This window comes from Kryptolebias marmoratus, linkage group LG3 (assembly GCF_001649575.2).
Source record: "Kryptolebias marmoratus isolate JLee-2015 linkage group LG3, ASM164957v2, whole genome shotgun sequence".
Taxonomy (NCBI): domain Eukaryota; kingdom Metazoa; phylum Chordata; class Actinopteri; order Cyprinodontiformes; family Rivulidae; genus Kryptolebias; species Kryptolebias marmoratus.
In genome coordinates, this window is record NC_051432.1 from 8412039 (window position 1) to 8437473 (window position 25435).

Sequence of the window (25435 nt, forward strand, 5' to 3'; positions counted from 1 at the left end):
CGTGAGCGAGCGGCCAGTGGGCGCGCCCGCTGCGACGTTGCGGAGGCTTCAAGATGGCGGAAGCCTTGACAACTCAGGAGCAGCTGGTAAGGGTTTCTAGACGTTCCCCCCCCCCCCCTTGTCTACCTTTAATGTTCAGCGTGTACACGTGTCATCGTCAGTTTTGTCTTCAACCGGCGACTTCTCTAATACATTATACACACATTTATTTACGTAAACAATGTGATGTAGTAAAAAACCGTGGCCCGTTGATCGAACTGACTCCGGTGTGACTGACAGCGGTTAGCATGTGTGTTAGCCTGATAGCGTAAAGGGGATAATTTAGCCGGCAATGTGTTTAGTTTATTCCCTCTCTTGATTACCCGAACTTATTATGGCTCGCATACATGTGTTCAATGTTCTTATCCTATTCTAGGAGCGCGACTTTGTTCCCTTTAGTTCATCTTGGCCAAGTATCCGTGAGGATTTTTTTAAACCAGAGATTTAGCTACCACATGTAACCTAGCCTCTAACCAATGCTAACAGCTATTGTTGACCTGCCAGGAATCTCCTCGACAGCTCTGTCTTGTCAGATTAATTTAATTATTGTGTGGGGTTTAGTTTTAGTTTTTGTGAAACTAAAAAAAGCAAGTGTTGCTTCAATTGTATGTTTTACTTTTATACCACGGCAAGGAGGGAGTGGGGAAAAGAAAAGCCAACTCCGGCAGTGAACAGCATCTGTGTCGGATGTGCCGTCGGTGTCAAGAGTTCATAGAAATGGTCCTCCGGTTCCTAGCATTGTTGTTGCCTAACTTTCTAGTGAAATGAGCGGATCTGAAACAACAAATGTGGGTGGTTCAATATGATTTATTCTACCTTCGCTGTAACTTTCCAGTGTTTTTTTTTTTTAAATAGGCGAGCAGATAGATCTAAAGGGCGAGCTAAAATCCCCTAACTGTTATAACTCCTGTAGTTTTAGTCATGTCAGGATAATGGTGTCAAATTAAAGGTGTTTTCAAGCTCTATCCAACTTTATTTATTTATTGTCACAGTCACGTTTCCAATCTTATATTACCCAGCATGATTATGTCTGCTTGTCTTATCGGCATGATGTCTATGTGATACCTAAATTACAACACAAACACACACTCCAGCTTGGATTGTTTTTACCATCGCTCTCTTTCACATCCAGTAACATCAGTCTGCTAAAATGACTATTCAAAAGGCTGCTGCTGTCTCTGATCGTCTCAACGAGGTCAAACCAGCAGCAGAGTTACCAGATTTGTCTTTGCGGGTGTGATTTTTAGTTTCGTCCCTGAATTTATTTATACCAGGGGTGGGTGATCCTGGTCCTCAGGGCCACTATCCTGCATGTGTTACTTGTTTCTCTGCTCCAACACACCTGATTCAGTGGTTTAATTACCTCTTCATGTTCTGCAGAAGCCTGTTTATCAGCCATTGATTCAAATCAGGTGTGTTGGAGCAGAGAAACAAGTAAAATGTGCAGGACAGTGGCCCTCGAGGGCCAGCATTACCCAACCCCTGATTTATACACATCTAATAAAATAACAGTCAGTCAATCAGTTTTTCTTTCCTTTAGAATCTTCCTTTAATTTCTTGTTTGTTCTGTTTTAGTTAAAATCCTGGGAACAGTTTCTAATGTGTAATTATGTTATTGATGCAGTGATGTATTTGATCAGAGTTCAGAGTTTATCAGCGTGGACATGGCAACTGTTTGTGAAACTACAGTCGTAGTTATTTGTGAAATTCCATTCAAGAAAAAAAAAATGAAGCAATGGAAACATTAGAAGCAACAAAAACTAAAGTTAAAAATTGGCTTGTTACAATCACATACGTATTTGGAGACGATTAAGCACAGATATATTTTTAAACGATAAGTAATATAGTTTGGAGTTGTGGAAGTATCATTGGGTAAAAACTGTCCAATATGTTTGTTTTTTATTTTAAAAAAAAGCTAAAGTAGGCTTATTAATTGATAATCATTTAGATCTTTGTAATTAAAGCTTTCCAGTGAAGCGTACATAATTTTATAAGAAAAGTCTAGTGCTTTTTCCCCATTGCACAGTTGTTCTTGTTTTGTTTTTTTGTATTTTTTTTAGTTCCCTATTATGAAATAAATGATTTATCTTTACAGAGTAAGGATAATCTGCCTTTTAAGCCAAAGTGCCCTACGTGTCAACTCCAGCAGAAGAACATCCAGCTCTGTTGCTCTTGTCACAAGATTTATGTTACTGCATTCAGAAACCGTTATAATGGTCTTAATTTTAAGCATCTGACTTGTTTCCTTTTTTTCCCTCACTTCTTGGAGTTTGTGTTATAGGAAGATAGGACCCCCATCAAGAGGAAAAACATCCTAAAGATCAGCGTCTTTATTTTACAACCACGACTACACTTCATAAGTGCTGCCAGCTGCTGCTTTTTTTAATTTATTTTTATTTTTAATGGCTTTAGGCTGTTCCGTATCTTTTAAGAACTACTTTTATTTAGTTCGTTATTTACTTTGCCTCTTAAATTTTCCCTTGCTGAGGCCTGTAATGCTGTTTTGTTATTAATTTTTTAAAAATGACATTTTCTTGAATCAGTACCACAGCTTCAATTTGGAAATGTTTACAGAGATAAAATGCACCCCCTCCCCCCCCCACACACACACTTTATTTTCAAATTCTGCTTAGACAGTCAAGCTATTTATCCTGGTTGATAGATACTTAATGGTGGCCTGTGGAAAAAGTTATTTATTTAATGTGAGTTTATTCTTCTTTAATCTTTCATTTAGAAACAGACTTAATGGACCAAGAAGCTTCAGGGTCTGAGGGAGGGTTGTCACGGTACCAAAAATTCAAACTCTTTCAAGAGTAAGAAAAAAAGAAAACCTGGATACGATCTTTGATGCTGTGAAGGAGACATGATTCATTAAGAAGCATAAAACAGTTTTTTAAATTAACAATGACCTTTTCCCCTTGCATGCAGGCGCTCCTAGATGAAAATTTTAAAAAAGCATTGAGGCAAAATTTAGAAACCCCACTTTTCCAGACAAATGCGACTCATAAATACAGTGAACTGCAGGACTTTCTGCGTTTATTTCCATGTTTTCTACAAACTGATTCGTTGATTCCTGCCCAATTTATATAAAAAAAAAAAAAAAGCTGCTGACAGACGAGCTGCATTTCATCCCTGCAGCTGCATGCTGTGCTTTGTGACTTTTTTGTGTTTAAAGTTTGTAGTCGACAAAAAAAATTAGTTCTCTATGTGAATGTCAGGCCATATAAAAAGCGACGTGTACAGCGTTAGGTGATTTGAAGTCTTTGAGATAAACTTTTAATCGTTTTATGTCAAATTAAACAGATTTTTGTTTCTTTAAAAAACAAATCACCCTCTCATTCCACATCTTATCCTCTTCAGAAACTTGATTTAGGCGTGTTGTGTAAAGGTGTTTGTTTCTTTTTTTTTTTTAAATATAACCACATAGGGCCAATAAGAAACAGAGACAGTTGCTTCCTGAGACACACGTGCGGAGGACAGAGCATTCGGAGGTGTAACGATTAACCACATTCTGTTGTTTAAAAAGTCCCAGAAACTCTTTGTTATATCTCATACAAAACACAAGCACAGACAGTTAAAACTGCTCCCTTCTTGTGTTCAATAATACAGTCATACAATGATGGAAAAGAAACAAGTAAGCAAAAAATAGTACAAGTATATTTCCAAGTCCCACTCATGTGGTTAGTTGTAATGTGCTGTCTCTGAAAGGTGTTGCAGAATGTGACTAAATGTTTGCTGCGCGGAGCCCTGAAAAAGTTAGCATTATTTTTATTGCTCTAAGTTGTTTTGTTGTTGATGACTGAGGCAGTACAGAGTTAAAATCGGTCTGTGTTTTTGCGAGGAAGATGGCATTGATACTAATAGAAGTTTCTAATTAGGCGCACATTCAGGTTTATGTCTTGTTGATGAGTTTTTATTCATTCTGATCTTCTGGCTTTCAGTTTGAGGACAAATGCATCTTATTTGGGGGAACAAGCTGCCCGCTGTCTCTCATCCACAGCCCCTTCCAGCGACTCTTTTGCTCCCACCTGAATGTCATTTTGACTAGAAAGAAGCTGGACAGATGAAGGGGTTAATAGATTAGTAGCTTTTCCTTCACACGTCAGTGTTTGTCCGCACATTTTCTCTGCTTCATCTTTTTGCTCCGCTTCCTGAATTTAAACTCGAACGTACTCCCTCTCCCATTAAGGAGCGCTGCCGGTATTCTTTACAAACAGCCACCGTCTCGTCTTACATCTTGCTGTCTTGTGTGCTGTGTTCGTTCAGGCTGTGGAGGAGTTCCTGGGTGAGGTGCGTAGCAGGGAGCTACCTCACAGCGCCGGGCTCGTCTCCCAACCTACAGCTGTTAAGTTTCTTATGGCCCGGAAGTTTGATGTCTCCAGAGCCATCGATCTATTCCAAGCATATAAGGTACTGCTTTGTTTTGAGTGGTGATACAATGCACCAATGCTTTTTTTCCTGCCATTAATTGGACAAAAAGTGTCATAAATAATACAGAAATGTTTGGAAAAAGTGAAAAACAAATTCTCTATCTATTACACCAAATGCTGTTTGAATTGTGAATGATTTGTTCAGATGATCATATACAGAAACTGCACATGTATACATTCAGAAATGAGTTTATAAAAGTGTTGTAAGTGTTTGAATTAACACAGTACAGTACATTCATGGTTTAGTGTTATAATAAAATGTTCAGCCACACAGGGCACAGGTTAGTTTATAACTTGTAGATTATCATTCTTTCAAGCTGCTTTAGTTTATTTACAGACAATAAAATAAAATCCACTGACTTGTACAAACTAACTGAAACTAAATGTTTAAAATGTTTATATAAGAAACAACCAGTGGTTTCTGCTCTGGGAATCTGTAGTTGTGGCCATGAAAACACTGACAGATCTCAGACCAGCTCGAAGGAATAGCACTAACAGGTCTGAGCTCATTTAAGTCCAACCAAACTGGTTTTATGTGAAATCACAAGCACGCTCTGCAGATATTTCCAGCTGTTACAGTCATTGTTAGACCGAACAACTGAAACTCAGTCGACCGTAGTGTTTTTGTTAAACCCAGCTATCTCTGATGAATGTTCATAGAACTGTCAGGTGAAAAAATAAACATGCTAGTGGTGCTCATCTCTTCAATATGAATGCTTTGAACGAAAAGACAGCCTTTAGGTTTTCACTTCATGTTCCTCAAATACTGTCAGCACAGGAAGTTACTTATTAAAGACCAAGAAAAACTAGTAGCTTCTTATGTTTCTGCTACAAAGCTCGATATGGTCAGCTTGTTTAAGGTTAATGCATTGGATCAGGTATATTTTTTAAGCATTATAGGGTTTGGATTTGCTTGTCTTAAGCAACTACCTGCTGCTTCTTGAATCCCTGATCTCAGAACCTAAAAACCCTGAACATAAAACCTTCAAACTCCCATTTTCGGGTGCAAAATGTTTATTGATCTTTTACCACTCTTTCAGCAGCTGTTGTTTAAAAGATGCTTACAGATCTGTGAGCCTGCTCGACTTAAAATATTTGGTTGTAAAGTTAATTCAGTCAAAAAGATGATCGACTTCTCCCTGTCCATCCTGACTTTCTCATCGTTAGAACACAAGAATCAAAGAAGGCATCATCAATATAAACCCAGACGAGGAGCCCCTGCGCTCCGAGCTGCTGAGTGGCAAATTCACAGTCCTGGTGAGTCGTAATGCAAGTGTGAACACTAGTTTACTGTGCCACCGTGATAAAATAACAGTCATGTAAGCCATTGATGACATCAGCTCATGTTTAAGTGTTTTTGCACGCAGATGCTTGAATTGGTTGCTTATTATAAACGTTTATGGAGCAACTATTTGAGTTTATCTTTTTGTATTTGTGTTCATGATGACCTGTTCGTGTTTCCACCAGCCCGGTCGAGATGCTAAGGGTGCAGCTCTAGCACTCTTCACTGCCCGCCTCCATCGGCCGAATGTCACCACCCATAAGGCTGTTCTACAAGCCATCATCTATCAGCTGGACAAAGCCATAGAGAGGTGAAGAACTAATCTTACTTTTTCCTCCTTTTTTTAATAAAGTTTTGCTGTTGTAATCTTCCCTTTTTTTTTCTGCTATTTCTTTTTTTTTGTTGTTGTTTCCATTGTGACTTACAGAATCAGCTCAAATCATTTAGGAAGTGTAATGTCTCGCTGTGCCTTGTATTTTAAAGTCTTGTTTATTTATTTCCAGTGTACAAACTCAGAGGGATGGACTCATATTTATTTATGACATGACAAACTCAACTTACGGAAACTTTGACTACGATCTCTGTGTCAAGATCCTTGATTTGCTCAAGGTAAATAGATATAAAGAGGGTAAAAAAAAAACCATCATCTGCTGTTCTCTTGTGTGGCCGCTTTTTAACTTCTCAGAATTTTCTGCCTCTCCTTTTCCTTGTTCTTCCCAGGGAGCATTTCCAGCTCGTCTAAAATGTGTCTTCATTGTGTCCTCTCCACTCTGGTTCCGAGCACCTTTTGCCGTTCTTCGCCTTTTTGTGCGAGAAAAGCTTAGAGAAAGGGTATGTGTCTTTATTTCCCGTCATGGATCAACATCCCAAGTTAAACATCTGATATGTATCTTTTATTTTACTCATTTGTTCTATTTACCAGGTATGCACAGTGAAAGCACATGAGTTGGCCAGTCACATCCCAGTATCCTCCCTTCCTGAACATCTGGGCGGGACATCCCAGTACAGCCACGTAGCTTGGATCCACTCCTGTGTTAACATGCAAACAAACACCGTTCAGGGCGACACACAAGAACACGACACACATGATTGCGTGGGCAGCTTGTTGCGCTCTTACAGCTTGGACAACAGCAACACAAGCATAGGCACCACGCTGCCCCACACACACGTCAACGCACAGTTGGGTTCAGAGAGAGCCGTGGCGTACTCTAACTGCTACGGCGACAGCAATGCTAACCCACACAACCACTTTGACGCAGTGGAGGGCAGGACTCGAGGCCCAGGCCAGTACCAGCAGAGCTCAAACTCTGGTGCCGACAAGTCGCAGGGGAACCACCAACACTGGAACGGTTCAGCGGTGAGCGCAGCCAACACCGGTGTGGGTGGCCCGAATACGAACATAAACGGCCGCGGCTGCCAAGCACCTCCCCACTCAGATACTTCCGCCGACACGCCGACGCTCTCACACAAAGATGACGGAGATGCAGCAGATGGAGAAGCAGCGCACTCTGCCAACAGGCCTCAGGATGAGACGGCAAAGGAGGAAGATGTGGAGGGCGAAGAGGAGGAAGGGGTGCCTCCGTTGCCTCAGAAATCCCTGCCTCGCCAGCTCAACCAGCCTCCCTCGCAGTCCCCGCCTTTGTCTTCATCGTGGGGTCCTGATGATGATGATGATGATGAGAACCACTACACTGAGGTGTCCGTTCACATGCCAGACCAGGGAGGCATGACGGTGCATGAGCTGGTGGAGTACGTGAAGAGGAAGAAGAAGAGGGGCATCTATCAGGAGTACGAGGAGATCCGCAAGGAGCCTCCAGCTGGCACCTTTGACTATTCAAAGTAAGACTTTGTTTACGCTCTCCTGTGTGTTCCTTTTCTGCCATTGAACGATGTTACCGATGTACGCAATCTCATTGTGCAGCTTCTGATTAAACTCGGCTCCATTTTTTGCAGGAAAATGTCCAATCAAATTAAGAACCGGTACAGCGATGTTCTCTGCCTGGACCAGTCACGAGTGCGACTCTGTCAGCTCTGTGATGATGAAGATGAGGTAATAACCAACTTCTGTCCTTTTTGTCATCTCTGACAGAATTTCATTTCTGATTTCAATAAATCTTTTCAGATCATATATGTTTGAACTGACTGCTTCAGAATCTTGTAAATAAGGGATTCCCTGAGTTTGTGTGGATTTGGAAATAATTGTATATAACTTTTAGTAGTTATGTTCAGAGTCCTTTCACAGAAGGCAGACTATCATCAGGTGTTACAGAAGCTCTGTGTTTGTTTTGCAGACATCAGATTACATAAATGCCAGTTTCATGGATGGGTACAAGAGGAGCAACGCTTACATCGCTACTCAGGGTTAGACACAGTTTCCATACCCTACTTTTGCTTGGTTCATGTTTTTTTACACTTTTTAAGAACAGTCCACAAGTCCTTTGTGTGCGCTGGTTAGCTGAGCTTGCAGTGCATTAAAATGAAGGGAACTGAATGGGTCAGTGTTCTCTGTGACCTGTCTTTAAAACTCTAAATGTGCAAATGTACAATTTTTAATTATCTTTGCAGGCAGGTTGTTAAAAGCATATTAGAAAACTTGACAGTTTTTCTGGGAAATTTCTTTTTTAATGCTGTAAACAATTTGATGTGGTTTTCAGCTAATAATCTGCGTCGTAAGATCATCTCTGTTAGAATTCTGAGTCTTGTAAATAAAAGTCACTGAAACTGAGGTGGATTTGTAATAATAGCATATATTGCATCAATATGGATTATCTCCCTATCATAAAAATCACTTAAACCTTTTCCAGTATTCTGTTGTTTTTTGTTTAGTTTTGTTTTCCTTTTTAAGTCTTTTTCCCCCTCAGGACTTTTCAGCTGCCCTGATCTGACAGACTTTTGTGTCCTTCAGGTCCTTTGCCAAAAACCTTTGTTGACTTCTGGCGAATGGTTTGGGAACAGATGGTACTTATCATTGTCATGACCACCAGGTGAGAGGTTTAGATTTCTGCACTCTGCTTTATTTACATGCCATGCATTCAAACTCAGACATGATGGGCTAAATAAAAATAATAATAATAAAAAAACAACATTTAACAATGTTCCCAGGGTTATAGAGCGAGGACGTGTCAAATGTGGTCAGTACTGGCCTCTGGAGGAGGGCAGGACAGAACAGCACGGATACTTCTTGGTTAGGAATACACATATCCAGGCCTTTCAGGACTTTAAGCTCTCCCATCTTGAACTGTACAACACACAGGTAAATAAGACTCTTCTTGAATACATTTCAGTTTGGATAAAATTGATTTAAAATGCAAACTACAAGTGATGGTTTGATTTAGAAACATTACAGTATTGATTTTGTTATTAATGCAGTCAGCTTTTAGGACAGTTCACAGTCTGAGAAGACCAAAGACTGACATCTTGTTGCAAAGAAAGTTGCTGTGTCTCTTTTTGAAGTTGTCTGATGTTTTTTTTTTTTTTTAGTCTGGAGAAAAACGGGAAGTATACCACTACCTCTATGTCAGCTGGCCAGACTTTGGGGTGCCTAAAAGTGCTTCCGCCATGTTGGACTTCCGTGAGCACGTCCTTCAGACACGGAAGGCTGCAGTCCACAACCTGGGGTCTAGCTGGAGGGGGCCTCCAGGGGGCCCTCCTGTGATTGTGCACTGCAGCGCTGGCATAGGACGCACAGGTAAACATTGTCCTCTGCTACGATGATCTCATTCTTTCAGGTTGATGGATTTCTTTGCCATCATTCTGGTTTTTATTTCCCCTCACAGATTCTGAATGGTATTCTTGTTTTAGTTTAAGCAGTACCGTTTTAAAATGTTTCCTTTTGGTCCGTGTTATGCCCACTGACGGCCACCAAGACGGTTCAGATGAATCTTTAATTGTGTGCTTTCGTCTTGAGGTTGACATTCAAGCAGCACAAAGTTGTTGCAAATCAAGAATTTTTGGAGAGAACAAAAAAGTCTCACAAAAGGACAAATTATTTTCTTCTTGATGGTTTTTAACAGGTCCAGCGAATTGTATTAGTCTTTTATTATTTACCAATTAAAGCGTTTAGCAAAAGATTAAACTTTTGTTTTGCTTCTCGTTCTTTTCTGCTTTCTTGGAGGCACCTTCTGCACACTCGACATCTGCCTGTCCCAGCTGGCGGACGTCGGCACAGTGGACGTTCATCAGACAGTTCGACGGATGCGAACGCAGAGGGCTTTCAGCATCCAGACCTGGGACCAGTACTATTTTTGCTACACAGCAGTCATCGAGTACGCTCAGCGGCACGGGAAATTGAGCCCAGTGCAGTGGTCGGACTCAGACTTGGAAACTGACAGCGAGTGAGAGACAGAAAACAGAGACGACTCCATGAACGAGTCAGTCAACATAAACAGACTTCATAGGAATGGGGGGGGGGAGAAAAAAAATGAGGAGCAGTGTTTCAGAGCAGAGGACGGAGGTGACCCTTTAATCATAGGAGACGGGAGGACGGTGGACTCCCAACAGTTGCTCTTCCTTCACACAGGTGTTTGGAGGGAGACGAGGAGCTGAAGAGGAAATCACAGTGCTGCTGACGAAGCAAGCTGGCCTGCCATTACCCAAGCCCCGCTTTACTTAGCCAACCACGGGGGTCTTGGCCTGCCCCTTAACCTGTCTTTGTCGACAGAAGCGTCGTACGATTTGTAGCATTTTTTTATATCAACTTGCACTTGAGGGATGACGAACTTGAACTTCCCCCCTTGAAGCCCTCCAGACTCAAGTGTTTGTTCTGTTTGGTTTTTTTTTGTTGTTGTTGTTGTTTCTTGTTCCTTTTCGACTCCGAACAAGTCTGATTACACGTTAAAAATGCGAGGAGTGTGTGAAAAGGTGAAACTTGAAAACATTTCTTCTTAGTTTCATGTTTGTTTGTTTGTTTTTTTTACTATGAGAAGAAATGGTTGTCTGTGAGAGTGTTATTGACTGATTATTGTGTGAGCCATTCAGTCCATTTCCATTTGTTCTTGTTGTTTTATGTCAAAGTTATTTCCTATGACACATGTTTTGATGTGCGCTTCTTATTTAGACTAACGTTTTAAAGCCAAAGTACTCACTCTTGAATGCTTGGATGTATTCCTTACTGAGATATTAAAAACTGAAACCCTTCTATATTCTTGTAACATACTACACGTATACATTATTGTGCATAATAACATCTGAAATAAGAGCATAAAAGCCTTGTTATATAAATATATATATATAATTGACTTATATTTCAGAAAGAAAGCCTATGTAGCTGGCCAGGTTACGACACAGCGTGTGGTTCTGGTTTGAAACTCATGGGTACTTCAGGTCTAACATCATCTTTGCTGTCTGAGCGATCCGATTGGATGTTCTGGAGTAATTTGGCCTTAACTTGATTCACTGCCTCGTAGTACTCTGATCAAAATGATGCTCTGCTCGTTTTGCTCCTCCTGTTCCTGCCCGTTTCTTAAACGCTCGTCCCTCCTCCGTACCACGATTGTTTCGGATTCCTGAGGCGCGTTCTGTCTCAGCTTACTGTGCCTTCACGTCCCCGTCCCCCCCGGCTTAACGTCGCCCACGTGAGCAGAGCCGCCCAAACTAGTGCGTTAACGTTCACATCAAGACACCTAATGTCTTTTCGTAGAGCGCCCTACTTCAAAAACAAGTAGCGAGTTATCCAGTAGTTAATCCTGGTTTGAGACATGGCTGGGGTTTGGTTTTATTATTATTATTATTTGACCTCAGGGGGTAACTTTAGTTTTTTTTTGTTTTGTTAAGTGTCAACGATCAGTTTCTGAGTTTGTATCTGATGATAAAATACCATTCAAGAGAAAACCTCAACTTTGTTTTTGTATTTTTACTGTATTGTATCCTACTGTATTTGTCTTTGTATTTCTACAATATCAAAATCATTGAATGTTGTTACGAAGCTACGAAGAAAACAGACCAGTTATTTCATTTAATAAGCTGAACAAATCAGATGGGGGGGTGGGGACTGAAAGATATATATTTTTTTTGTTGTTGACCGTGAAATTTAGGTAGAATATGTCACTTGTCATAATATTTTCCGTACTATCTTTTAAAAAAACAAATAAAACAAAAAAAGTCCGAATTATGGACTAGAAGCAGGAGCAGACAGTGTTCCTGTTTTTAGAGGTTATTTTAGAGCTCTTTAATAATAAAGACAACATTAACATTTGTCTAGTACGCCAAGGACAATAAAACAAAAGAATTATAATAAGGTATAATTAAAAATAAAAAGAAAGCTGTCATTTTTGTTCACATAGAAATGCTATAGCCTATATGAAATGAGTTTATCAGCATGAAGCGAGAGCCTTGAATGTTTTTGGGGTAATGGTGTCAGAATTTAGTCAAACACATTTTTTTTAAATTTCTTGTGAATGTGGACCCTGCAACCCTCCAAGCCAAAGGCTAGGCTCACCTTTTAGATATATATATATATATATTATTTTTTCTTTCATCCACATTTCACTCATCCTTTCCAGCCTACCTGCATGGACACTACCTGTGCAGCCTCGTATCCTTTGCCACCGACTCCGGAGCACCTCGGGAACATTACTAACGTTTATAATATAGCTGCGTGATAGGAGAGTGTGTACAGGCTCTGTGCGTTTCTTTTCTTTTTCTTTCTTTTATTTTTTGTTTTGTTTTAAGAAGAGACAGAATGCAATGTGGGTTTGTCTTTTTTTTTTTTACATGTTTGTTTTTGTGCTTTAAGTTCATGTGGTTGAATTATGGCCTTTTACATGCTGTCAGCCCCAGCTGTCCCATTAAAGCGATGGTCTTAATGTCACGTCAGCTTGACTGGGAAGAATCCTGAACTTTTTCAACCTTTTTTTTTGTTTTCAGTTCAGTCGGCGGTAAAAAAAACAAAAAAAACATCTCTTCCACATATGCTTTTGAGACCTCTTAAAAATTTTTGAATGTTACATTTTGGGCAAATCTACATTTCCTAAGTTGTTTTTTTTTTTTTCCTGTTAATTGAGGGCAATAAACCAAAGCAGGTTTTGTGTGAAATAAAAATGTAAAAAAAAGGTGCACATTTATTCAAGCACACATTTGATGTAAGTTGAGGTTTCTCACCAAAGCACAACTGTTCAGCTGTGTGTAAATACAGATAGATGTTACTTTACAAAATGTCATTTTTATATTAAAATATCTACATTATTGTACAATCGAACGTTGGATGCATGAGGATATAAAACTGTAAAAAAAAAAAGAAAGTAAAACATTTTTCACCCACCTCTTATTTTTTTATTATTTTTGTTTAAGCAGGAAGCCCTAAAACTATCTCCTAGTTATGTTACGTTTGTTTTTCTGTTCAAACTCAAACAGAATGTTTTACATAGAAAGAAAACTCCGAAAAGCATTTGGTTGGACAACAATAGTAATTGTGTCAGAAAACTCAGGTGGAGCCATAAAAAGTCTGGCTAATTTCAATTGATCTCTATAGTGCCAGTTTACAACAAAATATTCTCTAGTCATTATACAAAAGTCTAAAGTTCAAATCATTAATCCAATTCTATTTTAAATTCAAAATCAATTAGTTAATTTTTAATACACTTTTACATACAGTACAGAAATGCTAAATAGTATATTCATCTGAGGAATTAATTAGTTTGATAGATAACAGAAACAGAAGATCTTGTGTTGCGTCTCTGGAGTTCAGTAGGAAACAAATCTCATTACTTTAGTCACCCGTTGGAACTCTTACTAAGATATTTATTGTTTTATCTGTGTCTCCAACAGCTCCCTGAGCTCTGCTGAGCATGGTGACAGTGAAACTTTGCAGCACTTGGAAATAAAGCCTAAAAAACTGTTATCATACCTGTCCCATGTGTTTCTGTAGCAGCACATGGTTGTACTATAACAATTAAAGTGTATCACAGGCTGCTTTAGATTAGAAACTCCCTGCTTTAACCATTCTGGATAACTTTTATTTATTTTTTTCACCAAAAAGACGCCTTTGTCAGCTCAACTCAGTTTATTCCAAGTCACAACAAAGGTGGTCTCAGGGCACTGTACAAAAACATTCACATACATTATAAAATGCCAGTAAACGTTATCTATCTAAGGAATCCAGCAGACTGTGTTGAATCTTCACTTTGTTGCAGTCTCCCATCCTGAGCAGCATGTCGGTGACAGTGGAAAGGAACAGCTCCCTTTTAACAGGAAGAACCCTCCAGCAGAACCAGGATAAGCGGACAATTTGCATCTGGTTCAGGCAAATAAATAAAAGGGTAATGGCAGCAATAATTCCATTTACAAACATGGAGGGTAGAGCGAGTAAGACAGCAGCAGAGGGAGGAAATGTGGTCAGTTTGTCCTCCAGCAGTCTGAGCCTATAGCAGCATAACTAAGGGATCGCTCAGGAAACCCAAACCAGCCCTAACTATAGGATTTATCGAACAGGAAAGTCTTAAGCCAAGTCTTAAAAGTAGACAGAGTATCTTGCTGCCACCCTTTAGTCATAAATCACTTCTGAAACTTTTCTCCACCCACTCCTGGACTCTCTTCTTCACCTCTTCACCACACTCCCTGTTTTCCTGGACAGTGGACCCTAAGTACTTGAAGTCCTGCACCTTTGTGACCTCTGCTCCTCGTGCCCAACCTTGGTCCTGGAGGGCCACTATCCTGCATGTTTTAGATGTTTCTCTGCTTTGACACACTTGATTTGAATTACTGAGTGATTAACAGGCTTTTGCAGAACTTGAAGACCTGCTGAAGAGCGGGGAAGCAACTGAAACATGCAGGATAGTGGCCCTCCAGGACCAGCCTCACTGTTCCACCTGCCTCCTTCTCGTTCTTGTTTTATGACTGCGATACCAAAATGCGCCACAAGGGAGAGTGCAGACCGGAAGCAGGAAGTGCCGTCACCGTCAGAGCGAAATTCAAACTCCGGGAACTAAACATTTCTTCTGCTTGTGGGTGTTTTTTTTTCCTCTCATATGCCGAACTTTTTTATGGTCTTCGTTTATTTTCGGACTAATTCGGGTCACTTCATATCATCGAAAAGAGCTATTTCTTTATCGTAAAACATCTGGTACTGTTACTTTATTATTTTCTCTTACACTAATAATGTAAGTGCCGTCTTTTGTTTGCTAGCTAGCCAGAAAATGTTAGCGACTAAACACTGAAGTTAATGTTAAACTCGAAGCGTTTGTTGTAATAAATCTGGATTTGGGATTCATGGGTTCATGTGTTTCCGCAGTGAGGCTTGTGTTTGGCTGTGTGGAGCAGGGAGGATGCCTGTGGAAAGGACGGAGCACCGCGGAGCCGCAGAGCTGCACAGATATTATGAAGTTTATGAGACCATCGGCTCAGGTAACATCGATCACCCGACTGTCAGGACCTGTAAAATCGTCCGTGTTGTGCTTACAGCTCTGGCGTGTGAGTTGTGAACCATCTGTATGTTTCAGGTGGTTTTGCTAAAGTCAAGCTGGGTCGACACATCCTGACAGGAGAGAAGGTTGCCATTAAAATCATGAATAAGAAAGACCTGGGGGTGAGTCAAAAAGAGACATTTTTATTGAAAATAACCAGCATTTTAGCACCAAACACATCGATTTTAAACCCTTAATATAAAGTTGAGGTGGTGTTATGCCCATTACAATATTAGATCTGAACTCTCTGTAGTTAAAACGTTTTTTTAAAATGTCTATAACTATGCGTATAAATAACTAAAACTCACTATCCCTCCGCAGGATGACTTGCCTCGTGTAAAGTTGGAGATAGAAGCGATGAAGAACCTGAGTCATCAACACATCTGTCGACTGTACCACGTCATAGAAACGTCTTCACAGATATTCATGGTGCTCGAGGTAAGAACAACAGTACACAGAGAGTTTGTGTAAGAAAGGATACAACTTCTTTTTTTTTCCTCCAATAAATATTTCCCATCTTCTCCCCCGTCTCAGTACTGCCCAGGTGGAGAGTTGTTTGATTACATTATAGCAAAGGACCGGCTGTCGGAGCAGGAAACCAGAGTGTTTTTCAGGCAGATTGTGTCAGCGATGGCCTACGTCCACAGCCAAGGATACGCACACAGGGACCTTAAACCGGTACAAATAACAATCATGTTGATGCAGGATGTGACACAACAAATGTACATTACGGTTGAAATGTGAAACCGCTCCAGGTTTCTTTACATTTTGCTTCCAAGCAGCCCGACTGTCTTCTAAACTTTTTAAGTGATCCTTATCAACATTTGTTCAGGCGTTTTGGTTGGTCTTTAAACTTTGGATTTCCTTTAATTCATTTTCTGCCCAGTCCTTGTACCAGACCACCACAGTATGTTGTACAGTATACAGCAGATGATCAGTATCTGAAAGTAATGTCTTTAAGATGCAGAAAAAATTTAGCAAAGACACAGTACAGAACCTGAGAGAAACCCCAAATCAGCTGATCGAATGAATGGAAGGTTTTCAGCTAATACACTAGCTCTGTGGGAATCCCCTTGTTGTTGCTCAAATGGTATTTTATATCTGTCAAAATGTTAACTTTGATACTTTTAATAGATTTAATGAAAAAAATCGGAACAAACTGTGATTTTGTGACAGACTCCTGGTACCAAAGAGCCAAAAAATCCAGTTTAAAATAGTTTCTTTGGTAAGCTGTGTTATGTCTACACACATCTCTTTAGTTTGGAAGCTTTTTTTAATGATTCGTTAGGAGTTGTGACTTAGTAAATCTATCTGTTGAAAATGATCAGGTGCTGGACTGAAAAATCCAAAGAAAAACTACCAATCAAGGCCACTTGAAAAAAAAAAAGATTACGAAAGGTCTGGCTGCTTGAAAGCAAACTATAGAGAAACTTGTGCAGTAATGTATATTTCTGATTGTGACGACATATCAGTTTAATATCAGCTGAAACTTTTTTATTTTTTCTCCACTTTAGGAAAACCTGCTGATTGATGAGGACCATAACTTGAAGCTCATAGACTTTGGCTTATGTGCCAAACCCAAGGTATATCTTCACGTTTTCTTGGCTGTCTCTGCATGATCCGAAAATGCATCTCACGGTATGACGTGGTTGCTTCTGTTCAGGGTGGTTTGGGTTATGAGCTGAAGACTTGTTGTGGGAGTCCAGCATACGCTGCTCCTGAACTCATCCAGGGAAAAGCATATATTGGCTCAGAGGTAAGACATGTTAGCCATTTACAGCTCTGAAATCTCTGTTTTTTTTTTGTTTTTTAAAGGTCATTTTAAATCAACCGAGTTTGCATTTGTTCTCACTAAAAACTCTTATTACCTGCCCGCTTCACAGTTTTGCTCTTCCATGGTGTCCTGATCATATTTACTGGTGCATGACTCGGAGTAACTGAGCTGTGAAATCCTGCCTGTAACACTTGATGCTGAATCAGTGCTGTGTGATGTCTAACCTGCAGGCTGATGTATGGAGCATGGGAGTTCTGCTGTTCGCTCTGCTCTGTGGATACCTCCCCTTTGATGATGACAACTGCATGGTCCTTTACAGGAAGATTACAGTAAGAACACTGCTGCGTTTGTTACATTTCCATGCTTTTGCCATCCAGGTAAAATTAAGAACAAAAAGTCTCTGTTTTGATTCCAGAGAGGTAAATATGACAACCCGCAGTGGCTCTCTCCAGGTAGTATCCTCCTCCTCAACCAGATGATGCAGGTGTGTATTCGGTCATCATGTTTGCCGTCTTTTGTTCTGTTCGTATTAGACCATTTTTGATGTACAGCATCACAAAACATTCAGACTGTAGGGCAGTGCTCATCATCAGCTGGCAGCCTGTGGGCCGTATCTGTGAGGTCATTGCGATCGGTCTGTGATGCGTTAGTTTCTTCGTGAATCAAATTTAACACTATATTTAGTTTGCTCACCCACAGCACGACTCAGAACCTGGCACACATTAGAAAGAAAAATCATCCACAGAGTCAGGTAGGGTGTAAAAGCTGTTTATTTTATTAGTGTGCTAGAAGTGAGAAGTGCCGACATGTCGAGTCTAGCATTGGGTGGAGTTTTCTGTGTCACTGTTTTGTAGTTGGAGCAGGAGTTCACTGCAGATGTGTTATTTGGTGGGAAAACGTTCTGTGTTTTTGCCAAATGTGGCTACCCTCAAGTCGAAATGAAATAAACTGTCTTTTAACTATCCTTCAGCCATTAGTGTTGCCTGACTCAAAGCCCTCGTGTTAGTTATTTTTTATTTATTATGGTTTTTAGCATTTATTGTATTTTTTTTTTTTACATTTTCAACACGTTTAATGTTGATGTACAGAGATTTGCAGGTAAATTCACAAATTCAACTTGTCAATCAAAGGAGTGGAGTTGTCTTAAAGCCTTTGCCATCTATTTACAATAGCAGAAATTGAAATAAATAAAACAAACTAGTCAGAAAAAGAACGACTTATCGAAGAAAGCCTGTCCCCCTTACAGTCTGATTAGAACATTTCTAGCCTTTGAGTAAATTCTGTTGCAGTAGTCTCCCTCTTGAGTTGCAGTGTCTGTGCGTGTCCTGCAGGTGGACCCCAAGCGGCGTCTGACTGTCAGACATTTGTTGGACCATCCCTGGGTGACGAAGGACTATAACAGCCCCGTGGAGTGGCACAGCAGGCAGCCGGTACAGACACTCAGAAAACAGCAACCTAAACAACAAAACCACACATCACTTAGCTTGCAATGAAGATAGTTAGGCTGTGGTATTTCATTGTTTTTATCTTGACTGTTTTTCCAGATGGGGAGATTTATTTTCCTCAAATCATTATACAAGTTATTCCTCACAGATTGCAGTACGGATTCCTTTAATTTCATGTATGTCTTAAGACTTGTGTGAACATTTGAAGTCTTTTATGTGTTTGTAGCTCGATCACTTAGATGAAGACTGTGTCACTGAGATGGCAGTCAACATGAAGCGGTCAAGAGAAAGCACCACGACACTTGTGAAAGAGGTGTGTGCTCCTAATTGTGTGTTCTCTCTGTGGCATCCCTTTTTTTTGTTTGCTGTCAAGTGATTCGGGTTATGGTGTGGTAAATTATGCATCTATTTTGTTAATGCAGTATGGTGCTGAGTTAGATGAGCAGGTTTAATAGATCTTAACCCCTGCAGTGGAAGTATGACCAAACCACAGCCACCTACCTGCTGCTGCTGTCAAAGAAGCAGAGGGGAAAGCCTGTTCGCCTGCGTCCTGAACCAGCTGTCTGCGAGGAGTCTCCTCTGCGTCAGCTGCAGGTAAGAAACAGGATAGCTTCTTCTACAGTGCTGCGATTTTATTTTAATTAAGAAGGGCTTAAAACTGGATGTTTTGGTAAACAAAATATACTCAACTCAATGCTTCCAAATACAGAGTTTTAACATGGAGGGTGTTTTTTTTTTTTTAATTTACTTCTTCTTTCTCAGGCAAGAGAAATCCTTCAGTACAGTGAGGACGAGGATGCTGTGATCATTGGCTCTTTGGACTTTTGCTCAGACTACATTGACGACTGTCAGTGGGTCTCGGTCCAGCACTGTACGCCCCAGGGAGTCAGAGGTCGGCCGGACGGAAACACTAACAGAGACACAGTGCGTGCAACTTTCCGCTTCTTCTGTGTGTGAGAGGAGTGTAGACAGGAAAGGACAAAATGAGACGGCAAGCTTTTGTTAAGACACAGCGTCCACGAGCAGCAGAAAACAGAAAGTGGGAGACATGATGTCGTTTGAAGAGTCTGATTGTGTCTTTTTGGGTTCTGGAGATGGCTGGCAGCTCATGTATTTGAGTAAAAAGATATGAAAAAGAAAACTAAAAGAATTACTTCTGCTGGGAAGGGCCAGCTTTCCCACTGTAGGAGTGTAAGATCCGAAGAAAGGGGATTTCAGAAGCTGCCCAATGACACGATGTAACTAAAGAGTTTCAATAAGTCCAGCTCCACTCTTTAAGAGAAATATACTAAATATTTCCTTTTCTGCCCGTGAAGAGGTTGGTCTCACCTTCAGTCGAAATGAGAAGCACTTACAGCCCGACAGCGGAGAGGGGGAGGATGACGCCACAGCACCAGCACAAGCACAGGAGGGAGAAGGACCGCGAACAGACCAGCGAGAACAAGGAGAACGTAGCTGAGGAGAAGAGAGCTCAACCGTTTGCGCTGCCTCCCCCGCGCACCCCCGCATCCAGTAAGAAGAACGCACGCCCCAACAGGAACGTGTTGACCACACCCAATAAAAACACAAACATCAACACCAAATCCAACGTGGGAACACCCAAAGGTAAGCAGAACTTCTTATTCTAAAGAGACGGAGCTTCATCGAATTTATTTGCTTTTTATAACTGTTTATTCTTCCAAACAAGTGAGTGAATTATATTCCACATTCGATTAAATTGACACTGTTTAACTGACTCGCTCCCATTCCCTTGGTCTCTTGCTGGTCTCATAATCACAAGTGCCACAACCACATGCTACACATTTGCAAGTAAATTGTCTTCTGGTAATAAACTCATTTATTGGGCTTGTTTTATTTTTTTTAATCCAAAAGCCTCTCATATTTCAGTGATTTAGCTGTCATTACACCACAGAAAATGGACACACACACTTATCACTGTCAACACAGGTGAGCTTATTATCAGGAAGCTAATTCTGTTCACTTATCTGTAAATGAAGGGGACTAATATGAATAGGAAGATCATTAAAGCCCTAATTATTTGTCACGGTGACGTTTCTGCTCAGATGTCCGGCCTCATTAGTTCCTCGTTGAAATTTGGCCAACAGCCGACAGATTTACTGTAGCTGTTCGAGTTGATGATGAGTCCTTGGAGCGCCGCCCAACGCTGCTCTCTTTGCTGCCTCCTGGTTTCGGAGCTGCAGTGGAGAGCAGACACACACTGCAGCGGGTGACATCCCTGTCCGTGCACACACAGCGGCCTGTGCGTGTCTGTCCCCAGGCGTGTGCCGTGACAGGTGTAGCTGTCTCCTCCCTTTGCTCGCTGTCCCACATGGGCTTTAGTGACATGTGTTCTCTCACCACTGAAGCCCAGCTCTCTGGTGTGTGTGTGTGTGTGTGTGTGTGTGTGTGAGTGTGAGTGTGTTGGTCTGTGAGGCCTGTTTTATTTTGGCGTTCACAAAGTCAGCTGGTTTCACGTGTAGGAGCGAAGGGCTTTCAGCTGAACACTTCCTAAAGTTGTGAGGTTACTTCTTAAAACTTGAACAATATGTGTAATGTTTCCATAATTTCCCTGTAAAGTTGCATCTGCTGAAAGACACTAAGGGAAATACTCAAAGTCCAAATTTTTTTTATCTGGTTGCAAATAAATTATTCTACGAACTGTCTTTGTCCATACTGTCCAGGTGGACAGTATGGTCCAAAAATGAAAGGTATTTTTTAAAATGTATTTATTTATTTTGGTCTATATCTCATTCATTGTGCCATTTAGTGCAATTAAGCCTTACTAATAATGACATAACATAATCTCCTGGACGTGTTTTTTTTTTTTATACTCTTAGTATAATCACCAACTCTATCAGGGCTCAGTCGTTATGGAGACCAAAGCCAGCTTCTAATACAGTGAACATCATTTTTAGCAAAGGTTTAAAGCTGATGTGAGAATTAGGTTAGGGTTAGGCACATACTGGTACAGGTTCAAATAAGGCTCATGGTTAGTTTATAAATTAATAAAAGACAATGCATTGTTCTAATAAGGATGTAAATTGGTGTTTCTGTAAAAAAAAAGGCCTGTTTTTTTTTTATGAACCCAAAATGAAGACATGCTTTATTTTGATATAAAATGCCTCGGCATATCTATCTTTTTTCCTCTTGACAAAATATTAAAAGTATTAATTTCCTTTCAATCTGTGTGGCAAAAACAGGAAGGGAGACAGGACAAATACAGCTTGATGGCACTTTTTTTTTAAAAATGTCAAGCAACGATCCTGTGTTTTTGAAACGGTTTCTTTTGTTGTAGTAAGAGACAGCAGTTTCTTTAGGGTTAGGCACATACTGGTTTCTTTACCCACCTCACCTTTCCGGGTCGCAGGGGGCTGGTGTCACTGTGAAAGAGGCAGGGGACACCCTGGACGAGTCGCAAGTCCATCACAGGGACACATAGAGACAAACAACCATTCACACTCTCACTCACACCTAGGGACACAGTTACCATTTCCATGCATGTTTCTGGTCTGTGGGAGGAGTAAACCCACACATACAGTAAACATGCACAGAAATACTGGGGGGCGAACCTACGACCTTCTCACCGTGAGGGCGAGAGCTCTAACCGCTGTTCCGCCATGCCACGATGGAATATGTCTGTTGTAAATGTAATGAAACAGGATTTCTACAGTCCCAATGCTCATCAACGCAGTTGTTGTCAGTGTCGCTGTGGGATCAGACACATATTCTACATGATCGCTCTGCAGCTCGTAGGGAAGACACGTCACCAAAACCCCTCTGTTAGGCCAACGAGTCTTTGTTATATCCTTACTGATGAGAAACACGTTGTTCAAGAAAAACTGCTTCCTGTTGAAACTAAAAGCTGCTTGTGGTTTGGTTACTTTCAGTTTCAGTAGTGTTAAAAAAAACAACCGTCCTCAGCACGATTGTGTTTTATGTTGGACCTTTTCAAATAAACGAACATATTAGTGAGACAATTTGGCCACGTTTTCTTGGTATTATTCCTAAATGTTCAACAACTGTGGCTCAGACCAGCAGAAAAGTACTGATTTTAGAGTGACTGTATCACACTGCCTTTAGTTTTAGATTTTAAGGAAAATTTAATGTAAAGTCCTGTTAGTTTCAATAGCTTTGCTTGTTTGTGTTGTTTATTGTGACTAAAATTGACATTGACATTTCCTCAGCTGTCCGTAGTAACCTTGTGTGTGTGTGTGTGTGTGATGGGGGGTAGGTGGTGACAGTGTGTCTAAGGAGCAGACTAAGAAGAAAGCAGCAGAGAGCAAAGATTCTGCAAACATAGAAATACTGGCGTTCAGTCCAGAGCGAAGGTGAGTGGACCGCAGGATCGGTGGATGCTTCGGGGGAAAGGAACTGAAGAGGGGGGGGGAGTAATCATGCAGGGAGAAGCTCTGCGTTTGTGAGACCATGTTTGCTCTCCAGGTCCAGGTCGCTGGACATGGCTGTCACAGAAGACAGCGGGAAGAAGAAGCGAGGAGGGAAGATGTTTGGTTCCCTGGAGAGAGGCCTGGATAAGGTGATCACCATGCTCACCCCGAGCAAAAGACGAGCCCTGCGGGACGCCCCGCGTAAGATTAAGGTACAAGCATATGAAAAACGGACGACCTCACCTCTGTAACAGTCTTCAATAATACACAAACAGATGCAAAAAAAATCCCTCATTGTCAGAATTTGGACTATTATTATTTTAGTTTGAATTTGACTCTTATTGTGTTTGCATATTATTAGTTACAAAGTTTATTCCCAGCTAATATACAATAATTAACCAGAGATTGTTTTTTCTGCAAAAATGGTGTGAATGCTGAAAATTGTTGAACAAACTGAAATAGAGTTAAAAGCTAAAAGAAACTAAACACTAGCTAAAAGGATCAAAACGCTAGCTAAATGCCAAAGGTGGCAAAAAGTTACCTAAAACTGAAAGTAACAAACAAATAACTAGATAAAACCTAAAAGTAGAAAACTGCTGGCAAAAGCCAAAAGTAGCAAAACACCAAAAGTAACACAATGTTAGCTAAAGGCAGTAAAAGGCTAACTAAAAGCTTAATTTAATAGATCATTAGCTGAATGCTAAAAAGTAGCAGATTGTTAGCGAAAAGTAGTAAATGTCTGCTAAAAGTAGCATTATGGTAAATTTAAAAGTAGCTATAAAAAAAGCACGTACGCTGAAGAAGATTTCAAAGAGGACAATGTTTTTGAAGGAGTTGAAGAGATCTTAATGTTTTTCTATAGGTAAAATAATTGTAAATAAAGTGAAATATTCTGAAAAGTGTAAAAGTTACTTAAACCAACAGTCATGGCAGCCATCTTCTGAATGAGCTGGAGGCAAAAACAGCCCAAAGAAGTAGTTTTATTGCAAAAACAATACAAAAAAAATAAATGCTGGTGTTTGAATCAGCTCCCAATAAACTTTCCAGATCTTCCTCTCATGTCTGCTCCTCCTTTCAGGCTCAGTATAACGTGACTCTGACCAGTCAGACCAATCCTGATCAGGTCCTCAACCAGATCCTCTCCGTCCTGCCGGAGAAAAACATTGACTTCACGCAGAAAGGGTAAGATCATGCACAGCTTCTCCTGCTCTCTGACGAAACAACCCATTCCTTTGGACAAAACGCTGCCGCGTTTGTGTTGATGTGTGCCGCGCCCGTTGTCCAGGTACACCCTGAAGTGTCAGACGTGGGGCGACTTCGGGAAGGTGACCTTGGCGTTTGAGCTGGAGGTGTGCCTGCTGCAGAGGCCAGAGGTGGTTGGGGTTCGTCGCCAGAGGCTGAAAGGAGATGCTTGGGTTTACAAACATCTGGTGGAGGACATCCTCTCCACATCCAGCATCTGAGTTAAAAGCCTCTCGCTGCCACTTTGTGACACAAAGGACCACGATGCTGCTCTTTTGTGTCTGTAAGACGACGTGCTTTTGTGTCATCGGGGAGTGACGCAGAAGTTCAAACAAAGAAGTGCACATTATTATTTCTCTAAAATAGTTCTGTCTTTAGGTCATTAAATTAAAAAAAGACATGATTTATTAAGTTTGTGAGTATTCTGTGTTGTGTATTTTGTAGAACAGCTTTTATGTCTCCTTTTCCTCGTTTTTTAAGCTAAAAGTGATCGTTATAGGTTTTCTTCAGACAAATAAATGTCGAGTATGAAACGTAACGATCTGCTCATTAACATATTTCTGTCTTGATGTTATTCAGCCCTGAAGGCGTGACACTTGACTGAACAAGTTAAAGATACAGATCATCACTAATTTACCGTCACTGTTTGTTCTCCGGTTGTCTCGTGATGTTTTACACTGTACCATGTCTCGTTTCATTTTATTTTGCTTCTCTGTCTCATTGGCACTCTGTTTTCTGAGATTTCATTGACAAAATAAATGTTTTCTGTTTTTACTGAGACAAAAAGACTGCAGTGGCATGAGTTTTTTTGACACCAAACCTCATCTTCATGGTTCAGTCAGAAGAGCGGCATCGCGTTCACACCGTCACCATCCGTCTGTTCTTACAGGCTTCATCTTGATGGTTTAGCTCGGCGACGATGTTTCAGAGCCACTGAAATGACTGACGGAGGACTCTGGACGTGTGTTTTGCTCCTCAGTTACTTGGATACAGACATCAAGCTAAAATTCGCTGAGACTGGTCTCCAACACGTATTCTGAGCGCTAACAGATTACACAAGAGCTTTGAAATTTTGCCTCCAACTCTTTGGAGTCAACTCTGCCAGCACAATATGTCGTGAACCACTGAATAGCTTTTAAATAAATAAAATCAGGAAATAATCACTGGGTGTCCGTCTACAACTGATTAACTTTTGGAGACAACCTGATCAAGATGGCTGCCACGGTCAACTGACCTTATAAAACACAAAAAATGACATAACTAGACACTGAGCTTGAATTTGGCGTGTTTGTAGATGAGAGTCACTCAGAACTCATACTCTGAGCATGAAAGCTCAGAATAACGTTATTTGCAAGGACCAAAATGGTTAGGATGATCCGACTTGGACTAAAACCCTGGCATGAAAGGCGGTGGACAATAAGCATTCCAACAATTAAAACT

General features: G+C 40.7%; 2 protein-coding genes across 4 annotated transcripts; both read left to right on the plus strand.

Moving 5' to 3' along the window:
• Window positions 1–53: 53 nt before the first annotated feature.
• On the plus strand, window positions 54–13009 carry ptpn9b (protein tyrosine phosphatase non-receptor type 9b). Its single transcript, XM_017408852.3, has 13 exons — window positions 54–86; window positions 4306–4449; window positions 5637–5726; window positions 5937–6061; window positions 6255–6360; window positions 6472–6582; window positions 6674–7590; window positions 7705–7801; window positions 8043–8112; window positions 8657–8735; window positions 8854–9004; window positions 9232–9439; window positions 9866–13009. The coding sequence occupies exons 1-13, from the start codon at window positions 54–56 to the stop codon at window positions 10087–10089; spliced, it is 2355 nt and encodes a 784-aa protein (XP_017264341.1). The 3' UTR covers window positions 10090–13009.
• Window positions 13010–14621: 1612 nt separating this feature from the next.
• Window positions 14622–24775, plus strand: melk (maternal embryonic leucine zipper kinase). 3 transcript variants are annotated; one of them, XM_017417481.3, is made up of 18 exons: window positions 14622–14690; window positions 14978–15090; window positions 15186–15271; window positions 15471–15587; window positions 15684–15827; window positions 16664–16732; window positions 16813–16905; window positions 17154–17252; window positions 17339–17407; window positions 18255–18353; window positions 18595–18681; window positions 18840–18962; window positions 19131–19292; window positions 19685–19973; window positions 22600–22696; window positions 22809–22965; window positions 23832–23935; window positions 24039–24775. In XM_017417481.3, the coding sequence occupies exons 2-18, from the start codon at window positions 15012–15014 to the stop codon at window positions 24214–24216; spliced, it is 2052 nt and encodes a 683-aa protein (XP_017272970.1). In that variant the 5' UTR covers window positions 14622–14690; window positions 14978–15011; the 3' UTR covers window positions 24217–24775. The 3 variants fall into 3 exon arrangements, with proteins under 3 accessions (XP_017272970.1, XP_017272803.1, XP_017272886.1); XM_017417314.3 differs by having other exon boundaries at window positions 14662–14846; XM_017417397.3 differs by having other exon boundaries at window positions 14662–14809.
• The last annotated feature ends 660 nt before the right edge of the window (window positions 24776–25435 follow it).

Coding starts and splice junctions, on each gene's coding strand:
- ptpn9b (XM_017408852.3), top strand. CDS start 54: ATGGCGGAAGCCTTGACAACTCAGGAGCAGCTG. Junction 5,727..5,936: donor GTGGCAAATTCACAGTCCTG/GTGAGTCGTAAT, acceptor TGTTTCCACCAG/CCCGGTCGAGATGCTAAGGG. Junction 9,005..9,231: donor TTGAACTGTACAACACACAG/GTAAATAAGACT, acceptor TTTTTTTTTTAG/TCTGGAGAAAAACGGGAAGT.
- melk (XM_017417481.3), top strand. CDS start 15,012: ATGCCTGTGGAAAGGACGGAGCACCGCGGAGCCGCAGAGCTGCACAGA. Junction 19,293..19,684: donor GAAACACTAACAGAGACACA/GTGCGTGCAACT, acceptor CTGCCCGTGAAG/AGGTTGGTCTCACCTTCAGT. Junction 19,974..22,599: donor CAACGTGGGAACACCCAAAG/GTAAGCAGAACT, acceptor GATGGGGGGTAG/GTGGTGACAGTGTGTCTAAG.